At 33.8% G+C, this 26,685-nt stretch overlaps 1 protein-coding gene across 1 annotated transcript; it reads left to right on the top strand.

Moving 5' to 3' along the window:
• The first annotated feature begins 15,631 nt into the window (after positions 1 to 15,631).
• LOC105333268 (low choriolytic enzyme) lies at positions 15,632 to 21,828 on the top strand. Its single transcript, XM_011436171.4, has 13 exons — positions 15,632 to 15,746; positions 15,862 to 15,916; positions 17,454 to 17,562; positions 17,650 to 17,753; positions 17,989 to 18,106; positions 18,451 to 18,517; positions 18,806 to 19,009; positions 19,148 to 19,274; positions 19,371 to 19,532; positions 19,634 to 19,741; positions 20,590 to 20,715; positions 21,039 to 21,074; positions 21,324 to 21,828. The coding sequence occupies exons 1-13, from the start codon at positions 15,660 to 15,662 to the stop codon at positions 21,395 to 21,397; spliced, it is 1,377 nt and encodes a 458-aa protein (XP_011434473.3). The 5' UTR covers positions 15,632 to 15,659; the 3' UTR covers positions 21,398 to 21,828.
• Positions 21,829 to 26,685: the final 4,857 nt, after the last annotated feature.

Genomic DNA, 26,685 nt, shown 5'->3' on the forward strand with positions numbered 1-26,685 from the left:
TCTGAGAAAACCCGCAAAACAAAATAAAATCATTGTCAAATTTCTAACAATCAATAAGTCACTATCATCAATATATTTATCACACAATTCAATCAGAACATCCTTGGAAATCGGCTCTTTTTTATTGATAGCCCGACTAGCTTTACGCTTCGCTGCCTCCTGTAGAGATGTAACGTAAAAATTTTTTGTTGGATCCGTAAAACCCGCACATTCATGAGCCCACTTAATCGCATAAACAGCATTATTCACTGGATGTTGAGATGATCCGGTCTGGAGCAGATGCGTCAAGTATAGAGCCACGTGTATTGGACTTGCCGGTAACGCACTGTGTCCTTGCGCTTTAATGAAAACCTCCCATCTTCTATAAGCGTTGGAATAAGATAGGTTGGTATTATCACTTTTACTTGAAAGAATCCAGTCACTTAGAGAAGGACATAATTCTGATAAATAACTTCCAGGTTCAACGCCATGTTTTTCTGTAGTCTGCATAATTCTGTCCTGAAGTCCTATTCCTGTAAATATATTTCCAATATCAAAACTCTATTTTCAAAAAAATCATGTTAAGTGCTAAATTCCTTTTCCCAAATATTCCATTGTTTCCCATTCCTCTACAAATTGCATGTACATTATGCATCTTGGAGTGTGTTTTTACATATGTATTAAAATTTCCCTTCATATCAATTAACATCGCCCAAAAAGGAGCTGACTTCCACTCTGGAATTACCAAGGTGCAATTGCATTTTTCTTTTTCAATTTTTCTTACCACCTTAGGAATCAACATTGGCGGGGGTACAACCCAATTTAAATGATCTGTCCATACCTGTGAAATGCATCAATAGCACTCGATCCTCTACACCAGTGCTTAGAATTAAAACTTTTACACTTGCTGTTGTATGTGGCCCCCAGATATTGTCAAAATACTCAAACACACACTGTTTAACTGACCAGTAGTCACAATCCGACATTCTACTCAAACAGTCTGCCCTTACATTTTCTTCTCTAGGTACCCATTTACATTTTACCTTTATTTTTTTTTTTCGTCACAAAAAGTATGCACTGACATTGCAATGTCCTGTAGCTTTCTCTTATTGCTACCCACCTTCAGAATGTGCTGTACATTCTTATTATCCGAATACACTTCAACTGACTTGCCTTCAACAATATCAACTGATTTTGTTAAAATTCTCTTTACCGTCTCAAGCTCTCTCCAAGTAGAGCTTTGTTTATTCTCCCATTCATTCCATACTCCATAACTTTCCGACTCAGTTTGTTCAAAATCTGAACCCATAGTCAAATGACCACCAAACCCTGTGTCTGAGGCATCGCAATAAACAACAATGGAGCTAACATCCTCTTTTGTCAACTGACTTAATTTAGCACCAGATTCATTTATTCCATCCAGAGATGTAAACTAATATTTGAGTTCATTCATAGCTTTTTCAGACAACACTATGCTAGAATTCCAACTGGAGCGATTCATAATACAATAATACAAATATCGTGTCCTTAGTCTAACTACACTACCGAACACTGTTTGCATTGAGATTATTTGTCCAACAACAGATGCATTATTTCTAACATCAAACCAGATAAGACCTGCTTCATAACTTTCGAAAACATTCGAAATACAAATTAAGCCTTTTTACCCTTGTTGCTGTGACCATAATTTTATTGATTTTTGTATTCCAGACCAACCCTAACCAGACTAACTCCTGTACTGGATCCCAGTGACTTTTGTCCTCCGCTATCAAAAAACCAAGCTTATCTAAATCTCCCTGAATTTCGGAACTTACCACCTTTGCTTCTTGGAATGTTGAAGCACCTCCAATGCCATCATCTAGATACAGGACAATTTTATAACCCTTTGTCCTCCAGAACTTTACAATTTCTCTCATTAACTTTGAAAAAATGTAACCAGCAGTACTAATACCAAATGGTAAAACTTTAAACACATAATATTTGTTATTCCATTTGAAACCTAAATACTCCTTGTCTAACTCATGCATCATAATGTGGTGATACGCACTTTTCAAATCAAATGAAAAAATAAAATCACCTGCTTCAAATACATTTTTTGACACTTCTGCATTTTCATACTTGTGCTTGTATTTAAACAAATGAGGATTGACATGTCTAGCGTCTAATACCAACCTCTGTTTTGCTTTTCCGTCAGCCACCGTTAAGGGATTAACCACCCTTGGCTTATCCTTTACCTCTTCTATACAACCTTTGTTTAACAGTTTTTCTATTTCTTGAGCTACAAACCTTTGATTCATTAATGCAGACCTGTTATTTTTTAACTCAATATGCTCAGGTGTTGTAAACAATGGCATTTTATATCCGTTTTCTATCACGTCTAACACATACCTGTTTGTTCCAATCGAACGCCAGTGACCTAAATTTTCCTTTAAAGCTGAACACCGCTCGTAAATAGGCACTGTCCGCCATATTTCTCTTTCAGCACCGCTCTTCCTACACCCCTATTTAAGCCATAGACCTCTTAACAGTTCAAAGTATATCGCTGTAGAGGTCTCACCTGTGTGGACGTACATCTTGCCTCGCCATGTTACTCGGTCGCGATGAAATTGTCAAGTTTTACGCACTTTTTTCAAACCAGGAGAGTACTAACATCAAATGAACTGGTCATTGCATTATTTACAGACATAATGTGCACATAAATAACAATTAAATGCTTAAAAATCCAAAGACAACGAAAGGAACACTACACGTCGGCCACGAGTTTCAGATGTGCAATCGGGTGTAACGAAATCGAAGGGTTATATACCAGGTGCCTGTGTGACGGTTCCTATTTACGAGCGGTGTTCAGCTTTAAACGACCAACAGGTGAAATATTTTTAATGCATGACTGACTTTTGTTTGTATTGCCAATAGGCGTTTCATTATTGATTTGACTTATCAAATGATTTACTTCAGTAACAGTTGTACTTATCTTGTCTCCATTTAGTTTCTCCGTACAATCCTTCCTCCAATGGCCCCTCTTGTTACATCGATAACAATGCCCCGACTTCCAAGTTGTATTGTCAGCTGATGTCTGCGACCACGAAGGCTTCTGGTACGGCCTTGCTGAATCTCGGAAGTCCTTCCTTTTCTTCGCTTTAGCCTCTTTGACTTTTCTTTCAGCCCTTGTCTGCGCTTTGCATATTTTCTTTTCGTCCTCGGAGTCCGAAGCAATTGGATTTTTTGTGTATTCGTCCACCGCCCTCCATCCGGCCTCAGAGGAATCTGCTAACTTAATTAACTTTTGTCTATTCTTTATAATGTCCAAACCTTCTGCAATATTCCTTTGGGCACTTTGAACTTTATTCTCCTTCAGGTTTTCATTTGCTTCTTGCATTTTTGCAAAGACTTTGACGTTATGCTTGTGTTGTTCTTCATTTCCACGTTTTTTTGAATTTATATCCTTCTGAAATAACTTGTTCCATGCGCGCTTCTTGTTTTTCAGCAATAGCTTTCTGGTTTTCACTTATGTTGCGTTGCATGTCTGCCAGTCTATTATCTAAAAGTTCTGATATATTGCTGAGCATTTCATTATTTGCAAAACGCACGGTTTCGTTTATCTGTCTTTGCACTTTTTCGGCGTCCATTGCGTCTAACTCCTGACGCGCGGCGGCTAGAAGTGAATACCTGAATAACACCTGTCTAAAACCTGTTCTACTCTCCAATTCTATTGGCTACTAATGGACCCTTCCATAATAATGCACCGTTCCGTAAATACGACATTTTCCCGCTATTACTACCGAAACGCGGGAAAATACAATTATTATGGGTATTTTTAATGCTTTTTCAAAACTTGGAAGTCCGATGTTGAGTTATAAGCAAGATACAGAGTTTGGAATTCTTTTTTTTGTGAACAAAGCTTGAGCCTTGTTATTGTTAACATATGTGTTGGTATAAGTTTCAATTAAATGTTGCTTTCTTCTATTGATAATATATTTTATAAATACATTGAACAAGTTTGCCTTGTTTTTTACGAGTTATATTGTCAAAGAAATGGTAAATCCATACTTTACATCATTAGTAAACAAATATAAAACTCGAGCTTTGTTTACATAGCAATGAATTCTTACCTCTGTATCTCTCTTATAACTTAAATTATAACATTCAAATTTTGGTCAATCATTCAAAATGTGTAAGTAATACATTTTATATTTAAAAATAAGAAATTAAACTAGTAGACTAATTGTTCTCGAACAATTAGAGGTCTTTCCACTTCATTGTTTTTTATGTTTGAAATAAGATTGCTTTAATAGAATAAAGTATTTTTTCTGCGTTACTTCATAAAAAAGTGTCAAACGATTAAGTATTGCTTGACCTTTGACCTTTTTGTCATTTTGATCTGACAAGGTAGACGCTTCAATACCAAGTGGTCCGATCTATCTATGATTATTGATTCAAAAGTTATTTGTGTTTTTATTGATTGTTCGAAACTTTTAGGGGTAATAACTGCCAGAAAGGGACTTTGGACCCTTTCAGTATGAATAGATTGAAGGGGAGTCTAAGTGTTCTGAATACATTAGTAAAAGTTTCAAGTCTCTATCTCTAACGGTTAATGAGAAGTAGCGATAACAAGCATTTTGTACACTCTATAATTGTTACATGGTAAAGGTCAAAAGGTTATATTTTGAAATGTCTAATGATGTCCTACCACATCCATGAAAAAGTTTTTCTCTAACACACTAAACAAAAGAGATCTAAAAACTCATTAATTAACGGATTTCCAAATGACCTTGACCTTTGACCTTTATGTCATTTTGTTCGGCCAAGGTAGACGCTTCCATCCCAAGTGGTCTGAAGTCTCTATGACAAATAATAAAAAAGTTGAAAGTGATTTTATAGAAATGTAAATACTTTCAAGGGCAATAACTACTAGAAGGGGGCCTCAGATCCTTTCGGTATGAATAGATTGAAGAACTCTCTAAGTGTAATGAAGGTATTGTTAAAAGTTCCAAGTCTCTATCTCTCATGGTTTCAGAGGAGCAGCGATAACAATTACTTCGTACACTAAGGACAATAACTTTGTAAGTTCTGGGAGTGATCACGCAAAGGGTCATTTGGTACCATAACTTTTAAAGGTCAATAACATAAAGAAAAAATGGTTTCAATATCTCTAGAAACAAAAAAGCTGTCCCTGGAAAAAAAGAGAAGACAAAAAAATAATAAAAAAGATAAGAAATACAAAAGGTCTTTCACCTGAAAGGTGGAAAGACCTAATTTTGATCTAAAATCTTGTCCAAGCCCCTTTAAGGACTGTTTATTTATGCTTAGAATGAATAAGAAGGTAGACAAATCAGTTTGAAAAAGATTTTTACTTGTAAATTGAACCTATGTAAACAAAAACAAGCCGCAAGCCTTGTTTACATGACGAACAATTGTGAGCCCTTACCTGCTTACAGCTCTATTGACTTACTCTTAAATTTCAATTGATCATTAGAAATGCACTCCTAAAGCATAGTGTATAATAAAAAAAGTAAAATAGAATTTGACCAAAATCGTGACCATGCCCCTTTAACTTGTAAATTGGATTATGCAATTTGTTGGTTTTTGAGCCGGAGTATGAATGTGTGTAATTCTGATCGTGTAACCTATATAAAAATCGGGCACTTTAAGATTTGACTCAGTTCCTTCAGATGATACACATTTTGCAGCGTGATGTTTTTTTGTTAGTTAATTTAACCTTCAATTTTGCTCATTTTCAATCCATAGATCCTGCATGCATTTGTATCTTCATGCTTGGAAATAGCAAATCTGACATGTTACAAATAGACAAATGAAAAGTTACAAGATTGTCGAATTTTGACATTTCGAGCAAATGCTTGCTGCAGGTAAAGGTATGCGTAATCGCCGGAATTGACCAGAATAAACATAATATTCAGTCAAACTCTTCAAGTAAGCTTTCATTGAACGACGCCATTTCTTTGGATCGAAAATATTATTTTTAAAAAAATTATTGAGACATGACTGAAAGTGGAACCAACAAGAAGAGGTCCATGTATGTAAAAATCGTTGCCAGTGTGATGAATCCAATGGTTTCTGTAATATAATTTCCATGGTATTATACGACAAGGGTCAACTTTTACTATTTACAAAAAGAAATGCATAATATCTTATGTCTCTAAAATAATTTGACATGTAATGTAAACTGTAAAATACAAGTTGAATGCGTACTCTTTTCTAGAAATGAGACGGACCAAGAAATTTCCAATTGGGGTGAATATATTTTGAGCGGCATGTGGGTTTGGAGACCGCCGCGAGGCCCCTGTAGCTCCTGGCCATTGCTTCTGAGTTGTAAGAATTTTGAGAGAGAATTTTATTTTCCTGTATTAGAATTTAACGACTTGAACAGAAATTTGGTAATTTTTTGCGAAAAAATGTGTGGCTATATATGTATATATTTCAATATCAAAATGATTTTGCTGTGCAAGTGCATGATAAATAATTAAATAAAGCTGAAAAGAAATTTTTGTAATCATTTAAGCACAATTTTTTTTTTATCAGAAATTGTAAAGTTTTGAAGAAAATATAAGGGGATGGTAGTATGTTTATGTTTTTATTATCATGTGTTTTCTTCGAAAATTGGATTTCTAAAATTAAGGAACAGGTGGGTCAGATAAATTTGATCGTATATGAACTGGTAGAGTTTTGATTATGAAATATATACTGTATTGACAGTAATTTTACGAAGTTATGGTAGCTGCTTTATGATAAACAGTACGTGTTCACAAGTGGCTGTAAAGCTGTATAGCTCTCCGGAAATTTTTGATAAACAACTTCACTAAGTGAGTCTGAATTAAATCGACATTAATAGGGACACCATACTAATATTCCGTAATACTTGCTTGAAATCAAAACCTTTTTGTCAATTTTCACCCTAGGCTTCTTAATCTATATACAAGTATTACCAATAAAAAAAAAAAACCTTTCTTTCTTTTGACATTTTAATTTCACGACAGTTAACCATACCTTTGGAATTTTTTATTTAAAAAATGGGGGGGGGGGGCGTTGCTACTCATGTTTAATCTAACTAAAAATCTTAAAAACAATATCTTTAGATGTTTGTTTTTCTTATTGACAACTTTTTCCAGGAGGGGGTGAGGTTGTTGTCTCAAAATTGTGCTAACGATAACGATGCTTTTGGTTATATTTTCTTTATTCAGCCGAGCTCTATATCAGTATTTGTAACAATTTGTTGCATCATGGCATCTACTCTAAGATAATAAAAACGCGTATTTATTATATAAGTATATGTATATACTTATATTAGAGTCATTATATACAAAATTTTCCAGATCTAAAGAGACCAGACTGAAGCTAGCAGCCACTAAGCCCGTAGACGCTAGCAGCCAATAAGGAAATTCATCAAAGTACTGAGAGTACTCGAACAGAAAATTATATTTTACTTTATTACCGGTATATTCTAATTTTATGCCTGAATAATTTCTCTGAGCATTGACAACTTCGGAGGCAGTAAAGCTCGCCTGGATAAAATTATAAATGTGTTTGTGTCTGCTGAATTCGATTGAATATTGGTATTTGTATATACCTATGTTTAAAATTAATCTCCGAGACTGTTTACTCTTCTCCGAAAATAACATGCATTGAAAATCATAAAAATCCTCGTATTATTACTAAGGTGGGACGATCAGACAATTTACTTTGATTTTATTCTCATTAAAAAAAAACAAGCCTCAATCGCAAGCTAAAACGAAAGACATTAAACATGAATTTGGGATTATTTTGTGTCAGCCATGTTTAGACGTGAACCTTTGAAACACACTACAAGGGTCCGGTAGCTCACCCGAGCTTTGTCATATTTTAGCATTTCACAATGATATAGGGTATAAAAGTGGTCCCTTATCTTCCTTATCTTTGAAGTGTGCATCAAACGAATAACAGGGCAGTGTAGGGGGGGCATATGGGACTATTATTTCTCCTATGGGCAGCCCCCAACCGCCCCCTGATGTTACGTGCCTGAAGTTTGAACGTATTGTTTAGTCTTAAAATAAATATATTCAAAACGCATAATGGCATTTATAAAAGGGTAAGTGTATTCACAGGAAATTGAACGTTGCAGATATTTAGAAATACGATGCAGATATTTAGAAATACAATGTATGTCTGATTCCATCGTACACGTTTTAGTTTTCTCAAACACTTCAGCACAATTCAGACGACCAGATCGATTTTGCACATGACGTATGTTTCTAGACAGATATCAGGATAAAGCTTTGGTTTATCGTTGTTGTTACATTACTTACAATGAAATACATATCATCTGTGTTAGCTGCAGGTCTAGCTCCCGGTCTGAAAAAAATTCTGATGGACGACCTGGGAGCTACAGTGCCATCCATTGAAAAAATATGTATTTATTGGGCACAAAAACTTGCACTAGGTTTGGACTGGTTAACTTTATTTATACGCAAACTTAGTGAAAACAATAAATGCCATTATATTTGTCATGAAATTTACTACTGATGTCGTCCTTTTACTTGCCTCATACTTTTCCGGAACAAACTACCGACCTCAGAAAATCAAGTACTAGTACATGTATATTACAATTCAATCAAAATCAGTCAAAAATCGACATTTTTCTTATCTTTTTTTCGAATGGGAAATATAGAGCAACTCTTTGAACAAGAACGAACTTTTTGTCACTTGTAAGTACTGGATAGATAGATCTTTGGTAAAAACATTCTGTTTGTTCAATCAGTCGCTCAATTTTTTCTTAAAGAAAAAACTGCTTGAAAACAAGCCGTTTTATGCTAAAAATGCGAAAAAAGCGGGAAAAGGTAAACTTTATGATGTCAATTTTTTAAATTGTGGGCTCTTAAATCAAAATGAAAATAATTTTTAAAAATCCAATGTACATCTGTACAAATAAAACAAACAATTACAGTAAAATGACGATGTTCATTTAAGGGGGCCATTTTAGGCTCAAACCATATAGTCCTTTACATCGAGATTCGCCATTTCAACATGTAAACAAACTGCACCACTTCATTTTACGGGGCTGGTGATGGTGTTTAAAAGACTACCAGAGGCAAAAAAGACGATATCAGTAGTAAATTTCACGAAGAATGTATTGGTACTAGTTATTTTCACAGAATTTGCGTATAAATAAGTTTAATCAATCCAAAACTAGCTTTTAGTGCGCAATAAATACACAATTTTTCCAATAAATGGCACTGTAGCTCCCAGGTCGTCCACCTGCATTTTTCAGACCAAGAGCTATAGACCTGCAGCTACATCTATGTATAATTATTTCTTTCATTAATTCCTGGTAAATGAAATAAGCTGTATGCAATAAAGAAATTCGCACGTTTGACTCCTGCATGATCTTTCTTCTAAAGGCGAAAGTGTGAAGGTTGCGAGTGGCCCCATTGAACACCCCCCCCCCCCACCCCAATTTTTCTCACAGCAAAACATTTACTACTCTAACACAATCTCCCCACCATGGATTAGGGTTTTGAAGATTGGGGTACAAGGGTTTTTTTTTTTAAGTCTGCATCCCCCCCCCCCCCATTTCCCATTTCAAAAACGATGCTAAGTGCCTTCGCATACCTGTTTATCTCTTCGTAATAAAGAATTTTTTTTTTTTTAATAACTAAACCAAAGATGTAGCAATCGTGATATACCGGTTTAATTGTCATTTACTAATTATAAATGAGATCATTGACAATTATTTTTTTAATTAGAAAAAGTGAGGGATTCCACTCGCTTCTTTCAAACCCACAAGAAACATCACAGAAAGCATTTTTTAAACAAATATTTTCCCCCGAAAACGTCAACTTTTAAAAGTTTTTGCAACAAGTGCCACTGTGCTTTTTAGGGATACAGTGAAGTTCTATAATTGAAAAGTTTTTCGGCACATTTTAATTTTTATTGGTTATACTTCAAAGGTTCATAAGGACATCCTTATATACAACTGTGTGTTTCGTGAAGTGGAGATATATTAAGAAGGAAGAGGAAACACCTCTCTGTGCAAGATATACACATTGTTTCGTGAAAAATGTAAAATACACAATTACTTGTATGGTTTAATTATATCTTATTAGATAATTTTGAATTTTATTATGAGCATGCCACTTAATCTTCATGTTTCCAAACATCTTGATACATGTATATATAGTTCTGTACATATTGAGGGAATACTCTTACAACAGTCATAAGGACAAAATAATACTCAGTGGAACTTTCCTGTAACTGTTCCAATCGAACATCTACAGTATATATTTCGCATACGTAATGATGCACTTTATCATTTAAAATTAATATTAGATTCTATGGTGTTCAGATTTAGTTGTCCTTTACTTCAATCACAGCCGCGGATAGCCACCCGGATGTACTTGGCCGTTTAAACTTCCCTCCGCCACAGTTCCTGGTTCCCGATTCAGTCGTTTCCCCCTCCAAAATCAAACACATTATATCCTGAAATGCATATTTTCATACATTTATCATGACTGCATTGTCGAAAATAGTTTTCGTACTCAGATAAAATGACTTTTTATTGTTTCATGTCAGCAATTTCTTTTTTGCCTAGACAGTCTATACATCTTAGGAAATTGGATCTCATCTATGAATAGTTGTTGGGCTTCCATAGCTATATATAGATAATCGAGCAGTTGGGGGAGGGGTCATATCTGGTAACATAGTGAATGATTGTAAAATCTTGGTAATGGCATTTTGACCTTGAACTTTGATAGTGAAATCGATATTTACTTTGACCAGTTTATGTAGCTGAAGATGAACAACAGGCTTGTTGATTTTTTCTAGACATGAAAGTGTTATTGTCTTTTTTACTTTTTATTTTTTTCTTTCTTTTTTTTTAAAATTCAAACTTCAGGATTATGTTTACTCATAGAAAAGAATTCCACTAATGATAATGAAACACCATTTGTGTGTTATAGACCTTTTATGGTAGTGTTATTATTCACTTTCAAAAAAGTAGGTCAGTGACCTACTTTTAGAATTAATGCCCATTGAATATTTTGAACATTTTAAAAAATCCCTAAAAATTTTGCACTATGATTTGAATTTTCTAAATTGTGAAAATAATACTAATTGTTAAACACTTTTAATAATGAAATACAGTTTATGAATGGCAATGACACTAAATTGATACAAAGCATTAAGTTTTCATTCACAAATTTTACAAAATATTTCAGTCCGAATTTCCTCTATCAGTTTTCAAATCTCTACCCATTTTTGATTCAATTTAATAAAAAACTGAATGATGATAATGCTTAAACATTTATAGTATTAAACATAAAATAAAAAATTTAAATGAGGTCAATGATCAAAATTTTGAGATATTGCATCTTGTATCGTTTTTAAGCATTTTCAATATTTTTAAAGTAGTGTGTGCCATGCGATTATCTAAATGAAAAAGTGAGATAAACAAAGAGGAAATATGCAAAATTATATTGACTAACAAATAGAATTTTAACTTTTGATATTTTAGCACTGCCAAAATACAACTCCACTGTATATTGCTGTTGGCATTTTTTGTTTGCATTATTGTATTAAACTGTTATAATTATCATACTCAGTATTAACAGGGGAGATTATTAGATGAAGTGTAAAGATTTTTTTAGTTAATCAGATGACAAAATTTGAAAATTTTAGTTTAAATTACCTCTATTCTGCTTAAAGCCAAATTTTGTTTGAGCCGAATTCCATAATTAATATACAAAAAAAATATTGAATCTTATATCAATATTTATTCATTTCATTAATACATTTTGTGTTTAGAACACATTAATCTTACTCATGGCATTGAACTCTATAACGTTAACAATCTGAATCTGAGAACTCAAACTATAAGTAAACAACGTCATTCATATTGTGCTTCATTTGCCTGTATACTGAAGTTGATACTCGATCGTATAATTATTTGTATTTTCTACACCAGTCATTTAAAATGTGTAACTTTCCATCCAACTTTTAAGATAAAAGATGAGTTTGTATGTAAACTAGACTTTATACACCGAGCTCTGCCGGAAAGTCATTGACCGTGGTATGTTACTCGTCTCTTAGATCTTCTTTTGAACACACAGATGATAAAAAATAAAAACCCGGAAATGAATAAAAACACGTTCTTAATACTCTGTTATCCCTTTTCACATGCCCATCACCATTTAAGCTGCCCCCCTAAAAAACGACCATACTACAAATGGAACTAAATAAATCAAAGTACTGTTAGAGATGGAAAGTGGTTAGCAAGCTTGTTTGGAGTCCATGCATTTGCATTAGAACTTCATGTAAAAAAAAATATCAACGATTTACGGTATGACAAGCCAGTATCTATTTCTTTCTGTAATACAGGTTTAAGTGTTTTCTAAAAACTGGGCAAAAACTCAGTAAATGCCTGCATAGGTTTAAAAAAAAAACCAACCATAATAATTTTGGTTACATGACTTAAAATGTTTGCTAACCGCTTAAATAAAATAGCAAAACAAAAAAACAGAATACAAAATAAATGAAATTAAATGCGAAACTGTTTCGTTTCTTCAAAAATGTAATCTTAATTAAACTGTAGAATATTCAACTTTGAAACAGCTGGTATTTATGGGTTTTTTCTTGATGCTGTTAACTAGTTTTGAAGTTTTAAATAGTATTGCTACCAAACACCAGGTAAGAAGATATATTTAAAAAATAAACTGATAGGTAGCATTTGTATCTGACTATAACATGTTTTGTTATTTTTCTTACTTCTCTTAAGTATAAAGTCAGTATCTAACTTGACTTGGTGAGAATGTGAAGTATAAGGTGCCGTTTTTTTTTATATTTTTAAACATGTATTTTATGATATCAAAAAATAAATTTTTGATATCGATAATTCAAAAAATATTTTTTTCATATCAAAAAATAATTCTTGATATCACCAAATCGGTTTAATAATTTTTTGATCTGTTCGAAATTCAATTTTTTGATATCTAAAAAAAAAATTCTGGTATCAGCAATTTATGATATAAAAATCACTTTGAATATCTGATGTCAAAGAGTCATTTTCTAATATAAAAAAATCTAATTTTGGATACCAGAAATGATTTTTAAATGTCCGACATTTTATTGACAAATCAGAAAATGGATGGTATCAAGAAATCGAATTTCTGATATCAAAAAATCATTTTATTGATACTAAAAACACAATTTTTGATATCAGAAAATACCTCAACAAATTTAAAACGGCGACCCATACACAAGGCTAGGGATTCCGATACTCTACAATAATGAAAACTATTAAATGAAATTAAAAATTTACATGTAATTATCGATTTACGGAATACAATTAAGGTTTAAGTTCACGTTGCGAGAACGTTTTATTTAAAAAGTGTACCCGGAAATATATACATGTATGAATACTGCTGATTTTTCACCGATATGGCGGTAATGTATTGGTGGTAAAGATCATGACAAAAAATCACGTTCACGGAAGTCTTCCACCGACAAAAGCTTACAAAATGGTATAATACTTCTGAAGTAATCTTTTAACTACAGAAACAAGTGCCTCTGAGTGAAACTGAAAACTGCGCAGGACTTGGAGAAACAGGTTGTTTTAGGAATGGACACCTTCAATAAGATCAAAGTTAAATGCTGTTTTAAAAATGATACAATCTTGTAAAAATCACATTTGCTAATGGGTATTCATTAGCAGTTATGAACGTGACTTGCAATTAATATTCGTCCAACGATAATGTGTCTTGCGTGGTATCTTACTAATGATGACACGGACACAGTTGCTATTAAAGCCCGTCAGTGTTTTGGTTCTTAAAAGTACTTAAACATGTATGATTCAAAGAAGGACCCAGGATGTCCTCTCTTACATGTACGTACATGTACACTCATTCTACCGAGTATACCGTCATACCGCAGTTACTGCAAAACAAACCCTTCACCTATTTCTATTTCCATACGTACAGCTATCGGTAAAGTCATTAAAGCAGAATAAAAGACCAGAATTGTTATTTACGGATCCAGAAAAGAGGGAATAACAACAAAACAGTCGTTGCGGATGCTATTTCGCATCGGTCTAAATTTTCATTGTCTACATGTAAAAAATAAATCATATTTGCAACCCAAAGGACCGGGCTTCTATAAGTGAACCGTTTAGTTCTAGTGATAATAAAACCCCTCAAGGCTAATGTAGAATATCCATTTTTATTGATTTTAAAAAAGAGCTCATATATATACTTTATTTCACCCGTAAGAGGTAGTGGTGATATCTCTCTCTCTCTCTGAGCTAATATATATACTTTATTTCACCCGTAAGAGGTAGTGGTGATCTCTCTCTCTCTCTCTAAGAGCTAATATATATACTTTATTTCACCCGTAAGAGGTAGTGGTGATCTCTCTCTCTCTCTCTAAGAGCTAATATATATACTTTATTTCACCCGTAAGAGGAAGTGGTTCTCTCTCTCTCTCTCTCTCTCTCTCTCTCTCTCTCTCTCTCTCTCTCTCTCTCTCTCTCTCTCTCTCTCTCTCTTTCTCTCTCTCTCTCTCTCTCTCTCTCTCTCTCTCTCTCTCTCTCTCTCTCTCTCTATAAGCCTGCTTTTGTTTGCTTGAAGAATAAAACTTAATTGACTTTATTTACAAGTAATTCTTTTGATCCCTTCTAAAAAGGAAAAAGAACCGCCTTAAAAAATCAGCAACGCTGTTTTTATGTTATGATCAAAAGCTTTGCTTCATAATTTATCCATTTAAAAAAACTACGTTTAAAAAAACCCAACAAGTACTTTTTTTTAAACACGCACAAACAATAATTTAAAAAAATCCAGGAAAGAATGGCCTACACTTAGACTATAACGTTCAGCATATAAACACACAATTTCATAATACATTTATATGGTCATATATGGAGTGTACTTAAATCACGATTGGTACTAGCATACATGTTGTTAGCACCCGGATGTCACCGCTTGGCCTTACTCATCTCCAGATGATAAAGATGCCGATTACGGGGGTATTGATAATCATTTTTCTCCTAAAAGTGCTCATTTAGATATAATTGCAGTCTTATGACTATTGTGAAAAAAATGATATACATGTATCTATTTGGTTCGGGGTTTTTTTTCTACAAAAAACTCCCCAAAGACATAGATACTTTCAGTGAAATGGGAAGTTCAATGGAGGAAACAAAATCCCATACAAAAACCTAAAACAAACCGATACAAACACTCTAAACTAAACAATGTATTTTAAAAGACACATACCCCACGATTCCACACATATATATATATAGGCATTATAGTGAAAAAATCAGAAAGATTGCAATCCAATATAACTGCTCGAATACCTTCTTTGTAATGGTATAGTTATTCTGTACTGAGTCCCTACTATTCTTCACCTGTCCCACATTTTTCAATGACCTCTGTACACCAAAGTTTAATACTATTCATAAATTTGCCAAATTAATAACTGTTTAGTCTGTCTTTAAAAAAAAATAAGTTGACTCGCTTGTTCATCATAATTACTTTACCAAATCAATTATTTCCCAATATGGATTAGAAAAGACGATCTCCTGATGACGCATGCAGTTGGGGGTGCCGACGCTTTGGTTGCACCCGAGACCTGATTTGGGCAATGAACCCCCTTAATGTAGCGTGTATGACGCATACCCCATCATGTATATATAGAGAGGGATGTTGGAGTGGATAGTCAAACAAGTGAAACGTCGACTCACAATGAAGTCTTTTGCAATGTTGATAGCTTTGTGTCTTCTAATGAAGGTAGATATATTTTATAACATTAATTTTTCCATGATTTTTTTAAAATTACAAATTTGATGATTATCTCATGGTTACATTTATATATATATACATTTATTTTTTACATTTTTTGTAGGCCGAAGCTATGGAAAAAACAATCGATGAAATAATGGAGGAAGCCAATAACGACAGTAAGAGCCGTTTTTACGTCCTCAATATCAACTTCTTTAAATAGTGCATTCTGGGCTTTATTTCATGTGCAAATCGTATCAAAGCCTTATTTGACAGAACTTATGGTATAACCGTTAAACTACTAGAAAATGCTTTTGCGCGCTGGTCATATATTTAAAGCAATACTAGTATGAGCTGTATTTTTTAGAATTTTTTTTTCTGTAAAAACCTGCTAGTCTGCATAAAACTTAAACTTTTATGATAAATAAGGTTGGAAAAAACCCATTAATTTTTGTCAGAGGAAAGATATCTCTTCTAAGGAACATATAGCAAATCAATTTTTGTACAGGACGACAATAATTCAATTTTGCTCCATTTAAGGTTCCTTAACGGCCCTTTTCACAAAAATTTGACGAAAAGAAATTTGAAAACCATGATATTTTTGTCATTTTATAAAATAACATTTTCGTAAAAAAAAAATGCTGCAGGAAAATTGCAGCTCATATTGCTTTAACGTATGTTTAACCTGACGCATTCCCGTGTATGCCGTAATTATGAATTTAGATTATGAATAATTAAAGCATTGAAAGAGTTTTCACCTTTTAAAATGGGAAGATTGAATCGCTAAATAAACAAAACGTTTGTATATACGGAAAAGGTTATTTTCTCTCTTTTTTGATTTGTACTTCAAGGACATAATCTCATGAATGTGTTAAAGCAATATGAGATGTATTTTTTAGAATTTTATTTTGCAGCCAAAACCTGCTAGTACGATAAGTCTGCCTGTAATTTAAACGTTTATGATAAATAAGATTTGAAAAAATCATTAATTTTTGTCAGGAGAAAGATTTCAGTTATAAGGAATATATAGCAGATCAATTTTTGTACAGGACGACACTAATTCAATTTTGCTCCAATTAAGGCTTATTATTGGCTCTTCCCCCCAAAACAGAGCTAACAGAAATTGTAAAACCATGATATTTTTTGTCATTTTAGTAGAAAATAACATTTTCTTTAAAAAAAATTCAGCATGAAAATTGCAGCTCATATTGCTTTCAATGTTAGCTTCCGCAAACTTAATTTCCTTATTTTCAAGGCGTGGTTTAAATCAAAACAATATGTTACAAATGATATTTTTTTCTTTTTATCAGCCAAAATTTTATAAAATTTGATAGTTTTAAAGCAGTCTTGACTAAAGATGCGTGCTTTTATATCAAAAAAGTCCGTAATACCACAACCTAACAAGCATTTCCCTTTCATATGAAGGATGACTAATGACAAGCTTACATCTCTCTGGTCTGTCTCCGGCCGGAAGGATACATGCAAGAGCTAATATCACTCTTTCGAGTACCCTATGCTATAATATCCTTCAGGCCGAGAGAGAGAGAGAGAGAGAGAGAGAGAGAGAGAGAGAGAGAGAGAGAGAGAGAGAGAGAGAGAGAGTATAATCGAAATATTTATACATCACTAATCAGTAAAATTGATAAGCTCTGTGTGAGTTGGTCATTAAACGCCTCATTTTATTTTTTTGATTACGACTGATCTCTCCTATAACAGGTATGAGTTATGACCTAGTGATGAGTGGATCATCCTCTAATCCCACGGTCAGAATTGAGAGGGATATCCTCGTGAGTTTGGACGAGTACATGGATAGACAGAAAGACATGTAAGTCAAATAATATTTGTTACTATAACATCGTGTTTCTTTTTATTATCTATTATACTATTTGGTTCAAAACATAATGTTTCGTAGGATGGAGGAAGAAAAGACGGGCAAAAGAATGAAAAGGAAAGCCACACCGTCAAGAAGATGGCCAAGTGCAATCGTTCCATATGAAATCGCACCTAACACATTCAGTAAGTTTAAAATTGTCCCCACCATGGTAAAGAGGGATGCTAAAAACAAATGCATTGTGTTTTAGTATTGTATAAATACTTTAAATTATTCATACACTGTACTAGTATTTCAATTTGATATAAAAGTATCATTATTCATAATGTGTTAATCATTCTTATATACTTGTAGTTCATATACATAAGTTACTTTAATACGAGTTGTTCGTTGTAACTTGTTTTTTCTATTTCTCATTAGGCGGTGCACAACTCACACAAATTAACCAGGCCATAGCGGATTGGAATAGAGAAACCTGTTTGAACTTTCGGCCAAGAAATGGTGAAGCGGCCGCCGTCAGATTTCAAAACGGCCAAGGGTATGCAGTTTCGAATCACAAATCAAATTTGATCAATAATCTATACTTCCATAGTTTGCAAAAAATCATATTGACAAAGAGGTAATCTCTTTCTTAACGTACAAAATGAAATGACTACAGTTGAACTCTTTGAAGTTGAAAAGTTTGAAAAACCACCAAAAAACCTCGACACAAACAAACAACGTTAAAATATTGAAAGAAAAAATAATTTTAAAAGAACGTTTTGTTCTTTTAAAATTATATTTTTACCATACAACAGCCAAATGAAAAACGTAAATTTTAAAGAATACACTTAAAAATACATGTATGTCAAACTAATAATATGAGAAATCATTCTCATTTAGATGTTCGTCATTTGTCGGAAGGATTGGAAATGTTCAGCCTATTAGTTTGGCCAATGGATGTCGAATCGTAAGTTGATTTTCTTTCTTTCCAGGTATCACATATCTTCTTTCTGTCATCCTCCAAATGTCATTTCTAACATATCAAATCGATTATGTAGAAACTCGATTTTCAAATTGGTTAAGCTTAACATTTTGAATGAATTGCAAAAATATGCGTCATTTATGATTTCATGCACTGCCAGTAAGTGTAATATATGAATATATGATTATATCTTATGCCATCTCCTCTACAAAATTACAAAGCATCTTTCAAATCTATTGGGACCGATATTGACTCTATTCCTTTGCGTTGTAGAAAAGAATCATTGTTCACGAAATGGGGCATGCCATTGGGTTCAACCATGAGCAATCGAGAAATGACAGAGACAGATTTGTGAGAATTCGAACCGAAAATATTCCACAGCCTGTTCTTTTTAACTTCCAAAAGCTGCCAACTAATCAAGTGACCAATCTGGGCGTTCCTTATGACTATCGCAGTGTGATGCACTATGGAGCACGGGTAAGATTATACAATGGTAATACTTTACGATTCAATAAAAATGTTGTGTTTTATAACATCAGAAGTCTATGAATTAATTAAGGTAAATATCGAAGAAAAGTTTGATCTTTTTTTACGCAAATGACCTCGATATTTTAGGATTTTTCAACAAATGGCCAAATTACAGTCCAAACTCTCGATACAAATTTCCAAAACATCATAGGTAGAGCTCCAGGATTGAGTTTTAGAGACATCCGACTTGCAAACGCCATGTACAACTGCGCTGGTAAGTCTTTATTACATTTGTCTTGCGAAACTACTTTTAAACCAATGATGTTAGAATAGTTTTTTCTTTATCGTGAAAGAATCGTTGTTATTTTAGGAAGCTGTCCAGCGATGAACTGTCCAGGAGAAGGGTTTGTTGGCAAAGACTGTAAATGTAAATGCCCAACCAACGATCCAAATAACCCAATCCAAACTTGCGCCGGAACTGCAGCGTCTACCACTACTACTGCAGCCCCACCCACATCCGCTCCAACCAATGGTATGGCAGTTTACATTGGAAAACTGTCCATTGGAAAATTGACCATTAAACATTTAAGCAAGATGTTGGTTTTCTACTTGTGTAATGTTGTTTCTTTTTAGATTGCTCTGACATGAACATGTACTGCAGCTATTGGGCTGGACAAGGCTATTGCGAAACAAGCAGATATATGATGATGTATTGCAAAGAATCGTGCAGAATTTGTAACGGTAATTCAGATTTACATTGATTTCTAGCTTTTCCATAAAAAAGCGTTTTTTACATTCACTTCGCTGAAGTGTTTTGCTGACATATAGAAGCAAATTATACTGTCTCTGAAAACGGAAATTCCTTTAAATAGATCGAATTCAGAATTATTTCTGTACATTTGTGTGTGAATTCATGAATGTAGTTTTGATAATAACTGGCAATTCCCGATATACCAATAACTGATACTGATATATCATTTGTTGAGGTATCTAAGTTTTAAGACTCATAAAAACTATGAAATGGTCTTGGAAAATGGTTTAAAAGGGACAATTTTCAAAACCATCTTAGACCATTACAATGGTCAACCAACATATAATCTAGTAAATTTGAACATGTGAATATTAATTCGAAAACTTCTTAAAACTGTCTCTATACTCAGGCACGTAGCGAGCGTCGTTTTTGAAAGGCGGGGGGGGGGGGGGGGGCAACCTCAACCTCATCCCAAAAAACTTAACAAGCAAAAAGCAAAAAAAGGAAAAGGGAAATTTTACAAATCATGAATATCCTATTTCGTGGGGGTGCTCCCCAAAAAGGAAGTGTTGGGAAGACTCCATGATGTTTTAATTTTTTATGTATAATTTTCAGAAAAAATGTCTGCTGACACCCCCACAGCCCCCTCTTCTAATGCTATGTGCCTTATACTTCAATATTATAGGTTTAAAAAAAACCGGAGTAACGTTGACAATATCGACCAATATCAATGACCACCAATCATATGTACAGTAATCAAGACCACGAATTTGAGTTCTACGATTACACATTTAATAAACTTTTAAAATAATTTTGATGTTTTTTTCTTTCCTTGAAGCCCCAAAACGATGCGAAGATATGGGACAATCATGCGGACTACTCCAGCAAAGGGGCTTCTGCAGTGTTAATTTCTTTAGAAATTACATGCAGGCAAACTGTGCAGCTACATGCGGCTTTTGCAGAGGTAAGAACAAGGTGTCCGAGTCTCAACATCTTGGTCTTTATAGTACTTTTTAATGTTAGTGCACTGTAATGTTAGTCTTATTAAAGCCAAAAATAAGGACTTATATTTTGTATTCATAAAAAATACATGTAATACCTGGTCGTTTTAACCCTTGCACACTTTTAAAACTTTAACCTTTTCAATGCGAATGTTCCATTTTTTTTAAAGTAGAGACGACTGATAGCTTTTCGTTTTTGTATACTTACATATCAAATATACTTTTTTATGAATAGAAAATGTGGGTTATTATTATGTGTTATATGTATGGTTTTTCGTCTTTGTAGCGGGGGAGTTACTTGCAGCTGACGGAAGCCCGTTAAGTAAGTGAAGCATTGTCATTAATCAAAAGTTGTTCTGATTGTATAAATCAAGGTTCATGTAGCACCCAGCTACAGATAAAACCAAAAAAAAAAAATACTGGCTCTTTGTCACGTGTAATTTTGTTTTCTTTTCCAAAATAGTGAACAATTCCGTTTGATAAGAATGTGATGCTGTATTTGTACTTCCATTATCCTGGCATTATAGTAGATCCTATAATAAATAAAATCTCTCTTCTTTGCCCATTACAGACAAAGCTTCCATCCTGGAATCTGCCAGTGCGCTCTTAATGCTTGCCGTGGTCGCTGTTTGGAGGATTTTGTGATCCTGAAAGTGTTGCAATACGTGCAATATAAACCATAGAAAAGACACGTAAACCGATGTAGTTTTATGTTCTTGTCATCAGAGCATATCATCAACAGACTTATGATTTTATTTTTATGCATGAGGGTCTATCTCATTTACCATTTTATTTATCTGCTAGTCTTGTTTACTGTTAAATGGGCTTACAGTGGCTTTCTCGCGATACAATTCTTGGTTACTTTGTTCATTTTGGCCCGAAAGCTTACGGAGATTCAATGATTTTTCACCGTTAGGTGTTTGTCGGTAGGTAAGAACTTTAAAACATGATTATTCCTTGTAATGACATTGCTTGTGACAGTAACTGACAAATGTAGGCCAGTTCTAGTTTTTTTTCAAAGGTGATTGTATATGTATGTCTTATGTCAGGCCAAATAAAGTTCTGCCGAGTTTCTAGTCGTTGTCTGTTGATTTTTATGTACCTTGTTTAATCTAAAAATCATTTGTTTCAAAGCTAAAAAATTCATCCACAGTGGCGTCGGAAGGAAATTGAAAGTGGGGGGGGGGGGGGGGGGGGGGGGGGGGTTAGACTAATCCTTTAGTGTAGGCATAAAGATACTATTTATGCATATTGCATGGATATTTCAAGGTCATTATTAATGATACATTGATAAAGTTATATGGAGGTAGTTATGTGTAATTATGAGGCATGTATGCAACTTCGCTGGATTATGTTAGGTTTATAATTGATACATTACGGAAAGTAACTCCATTTGCAACATGTATGATATCATGTAGTTGCAGGCACGTAGCATCGTTTTTGAAAGTGGGGGGCCAGACTCATCCAAAAAATCTTGACAAGCAAAAAAAAAAAAAGAAAAAAAAAAAGAAAGGAATTTTCAACTTTTCCAAAATCTTCAAAATCCTATTCCGGGGGGGGGGGGGGGGGGGGGGGGGTATATAACTTCAATTTCACTCCTCATTTCCTTATTTTCATATCAATTTTTTTACATACTCCCAAAAAAGTGGGGGGGGGGGGGCAACTCCATGATAATTCAATTTTTTATATGTAAATTTTAAAAAATTTGTTGCTGCGAGAAAAGGGGGGGGGGGGGCAGGCCCCTCCCCTTGGCCCCCTGATGCTACGTGCCTGGTTGTCTAGGGTTATGCCTCTTTGTTTACATTTGTCGGTCGTCAAACTTTGCTTGGGCATTTCAGATTTATATATCTAGATGCATATCTTATTGTGATTAATTGAATTAGGTTATACTGATATATCTGATAGTCATACATTTCATCATTGTTAACATATATTTGCTAAGATGAATTAATGTGTGTTTTTGCATTAGTTTATTTGCATTATTTTTTCTCTATTTTTTTGTAGTAAATCGTCTTACGTCAATCATCTTATGCCTTACATCTATCATCTAGAGTCTATCAACATATTGTCGTATACCATATATTCATTGGTCAACAATCATATTTTGCCACCCTCCAAAATAAAGACGCATTTACAAGAGTACTACCGTTTCCTTCTTTCACTGGCCATTACAAAATATTCGTATACGTCTATCAACAACCAAAAAAAAAAAAACCCCACAAAAAACCCCAAACTTAATTCCCACCAAATCATGAAAATCCTAATCCGTGGGAGGGGGGGGGTATGTCTCCAACTTCTCAATATTTCCAACAATTATCTTTCCTGCGAGAAAAAGTGTGGGGGGGGGGGGGCTGAACCCTCTATGATGCCATGTGCCTAATGGTTAGGTCTAACTTTGCAAAAAAGTGGGGACCGGTTCCGACGCCTATGATCCAAACATACAGATGTAAAAAAAAAAATGAAGTTTGTAGTTAAAGGAGGCTTGATGTTTATCAAATCACCAATCAGATCTACTGTAAAAATTCAGAAAAGATTTTTTGCCTTTTACTATTACATATATTAAGATAAGAAAAAATCCTAACATTTAGGCTTCCAAGACTACAATTACTTTTCCGTATCTTTATACATTCAAAGCTCTCCTTCTAAAGGAGATTAATATTGTCTAAAAATGGGCACAACTACCCAGCCCTCTTAAGGAAATGGAATTATTTTTCGTGAAAAGAAATCTTAGCAGAGTTGGACTTTAAAGCAATTTCAGCTGCAATATTCATGTTGAAATTTTTTTCAACGAAAATGTTATTTTTTACTAAAATGACAAAAATATCATGGTTTTTTAATTTCTGTTAGCCATATTTTTGTGGAAAGGCCGTTAAGAAGCCTTAATTGGAGCAAAATTGAACTTTTGACGTCCTGTAAAAAAATTGATCTGCTTTATTGTCTTTAGAAAAGAAATCTTTCCTCTGACAAAATTAATGATTTTTTTCAAATCTTGTCTATCATAAAAGTTTAAGTTATATGTAAACTTATCATATTAGCAGGTTTTTGCAGCTAATTAAATAAAAAAAATACAGCTCATATTGCTTTAAAATAAACAATAAAACCAAGTATGATTTTATGATACTTTTCTTTCCCGAAATACTAGTAGTTACATGTACCAAGCAACGTAGCGCAATTGGTTAGAGCGTTAACTACAAATCCGTAAGTCATGACTTCGAATTCCGCTGGGGCTTTCATAATTTTTACCTTTTTAAAATTTTTAAACTTAATTTTATATAATTTATATAAATACGGTGAAATTTGAAAACTTTAAAACGGTGAAAGTATTTTGATCACTGCATTCTTATATCAACATTTATATCAACAGGTGTCCCATACCACCTTAATGCTGAAACATATTTTTTTTTAATCAAAAGTGCATCAATATAGATGTACGTTAAAACCCTCTGGAAAAGAATTTATAAATAATTAAGGAAATTTCTTATACTTAAAGAAATCGCATACTACCTTAAAAAGATATAGTCTCTTCCTAATAAAGCGTTATACTGTATATTTCTTGACTGCTCGCACAGTTCGGTCTTGATGCAGTTATTCCTTAAGGACTCTTGCACTTACACATGTTGTGAACATATAATTATGTAACCGTATTCAGGATGATAGAACAATACCGCATTATAACTAAGTCAATCATTACTTAAGCAAATCCTGTAAAATATGAGAACAATTTCTGAATTGAACAAGAATAATAGATTTCAACAAGCTATTGACGAGAAAAGAGAAAATCTGAGGGACATTAACAGGTCGAGATGGTTCTCGCAAGGATCACTCGGAGGGATTCATCGCAGTTTTACTAAGGAAAATATTATACAGTTGTTGACTGGGGTCGAGGGCAACAGTTGATCTGTCGGACCGGCTCGTAAACTGTTGCTGGACTTTTTCGTATAGAGTTTATAGTAACTGTTTTACAGGGGTATAACAATAAGTTTTATAATTTTGTGCATAGAGCACTTATTCTAAAGGAGCAGGCACGTAGCATCGGGTGGAAGGGGGGGGGGGGGGGCAGGCGCAGGCGCAGGGGCAGGGGGGGGGGGAGTTGCCCCCCCCCCCCCCACTACTTTTTGGGGAGCATGTAAAAAAAATGGAATGAAAATGAGGAAATGAAGAGTGAAATTAAAGTTATAGATATACTACGCCCCCCCCCCCCCCTCCCCAAATTAGGATTTTGACGATTTTGAAAAGTTGGTTTTTCTCCCTTTTTTTGCCTGTCAAGATATTTTGGATGAGTCTGCCCCCCCTCCCCCTACTTCCAAAAACGATGCTACGTGCCTGAGGAGATCAATACTGTCATATCGATACAATATGTTGAACCGTTTACTCAATCTTAATTAAAGAGGTTCGTTCCTGTGTTTTTGGGTAGCCATTCAATCTAATTAAAATTAGACCTTTCATCTCGCTCTCTGTTATGTATGGTTACCGCTCGTGAAAGGATCTAACGCAGCCCCGCTCCTTTTTCGTGCGGTAACCATACATAACAGAGAGCGAGATGAAAAGTCTAATTTTAATTAGATTGGGTAGCCATTTTGGGTCACCTCTATTCTAGAAAATATGCATCATATATTGATTCTATTCATAAATTCAAATTTTATATGCCAATTAAACTATCTTAAATAAAATAGAAAAGGAAAAATTACATGTTTACAGAGTTTAGTATGGGACTATATTTTGTGGCGGAGTGTTTTTAAGAAGAAAATGAACATTTTTCATAACTCTGTTGTTTTAGAGTACCGTCACTTAAGCTTCCTTATTTTCAGTTTAAACAAAATTTCCAGACAGTTTGTGCATTAGGATATCTTCATTGTGTTACGAAAAACATAATCTTACAATTTTTTTAATATTTCTATCGACATGTATTGGCAAATTTAACTTATAATTCATAAAAGGGAAGGGAAAATGAATTCCAATTTTAGCCTAAAATCCGATTATTTCATGCCATATCTCAAATTTGACATAATAGACCATACTTTTTGTTTTATTTTCTGAAATATTAAGCCTTTTCTGAAAAGTTTATCATAATTTGAGAAAAAGTTTGAGACTTTGAAATAATTTCATTACATCAATTAACATGTCCAGCATCCAGTCATCTTTAGTAATAAATTATTGTCTTATCAGAACCTGGCACATGTAAATTCTCTCATTCTTATTTTCTCTGATTTTGCTGCTGGATGTAAATTTTTCCATGAACTTTGTTTTACCCACCCACCTACACCCTTTACATATGCACGCATATTATATCATAGTCAAATTTTGTTTTAACTTTCATTGAGTATTTGATTTATTGTGAGTTGGCGGTTTTTAAACCCACCTTTGCAAAGAAATTTGTCATTTATTCTAACTTTCATTGAGTATTTGAATTATAGTGAGTTGGCGGTTTATAACCCCGCCTTTGCAAATTAATTTGTCATTTATTCAATGATTTTTTCTTCTTTAATTTATTGTTTTCAATTTAAACAATACAAATTGGGTTCATTGAATAAACGACCTTTAACGCAATCTGTTGTTCTATTTCATTGCAGATGAACTTGGACTCATTGGAAGATTTTTGATTCAGTTACTTGTATTGGGTAAATTACTTGCAGCAACAAAGCTCAAAGTTGGGCAAAATTAATAAAGTGTTCCTCTTGGAAATGCTTATGTATTACATTTATGGAAAAATTTGGTTGACAAAAATATCGTTTTATCAGTGCAAATAGGTCAAAATATCAATTAGGTGAAGAAATTAACCCCTTCACGGTAACTGCGGTACTGCTCTTTTGCAGGGCAAAATGACATGGTTTGGTGAAATATGACATAACGTCAATTGTTTCATTTACGTCATTTAATTATCTACCTACTGAAATTTCGGCAAAGTATATCATTTTGCCCTGCAAGAGAGCAGT

Source organism: Magallana gigas, chromosome 3 (assembly GCF_963853765.1).
Source record: "Magallana gigas chromosome 3, xbMagGiga1.1, whole genome shotgun sequence".
Classification (NCBI taxonomy): Eukaryota; Metazoa; Mollusca; class Bivalvia; order Ostreida; family Ostreidae; genus Magallana; species Magallana gigas.

Bases quoted from the DNA above. Each gene is read 5' to 3' on its own strand.
- LOC105333268 (XM_011436171.4), top strand. From the start codon at position 15,660: ATGTTGGAGTGGATAGTCAAACAAGTGAAACGTCGACTCACAATGAAG. The intron at 17,563-17,649 runs GTAAGTCAAATA...AATGTTTCGTAG, and splicing joins ATGGATAGACAGAAAGACAT to GATGGAGGAAGAAAAGACGG. The intron at 21,075-21,323 runs GTAAGTGAAGCA...TGCCCATTACAG, and splicing joins AGCTGACGGAAGCCCGTTAA to ACAAAGCTTCCATCCTGGAA.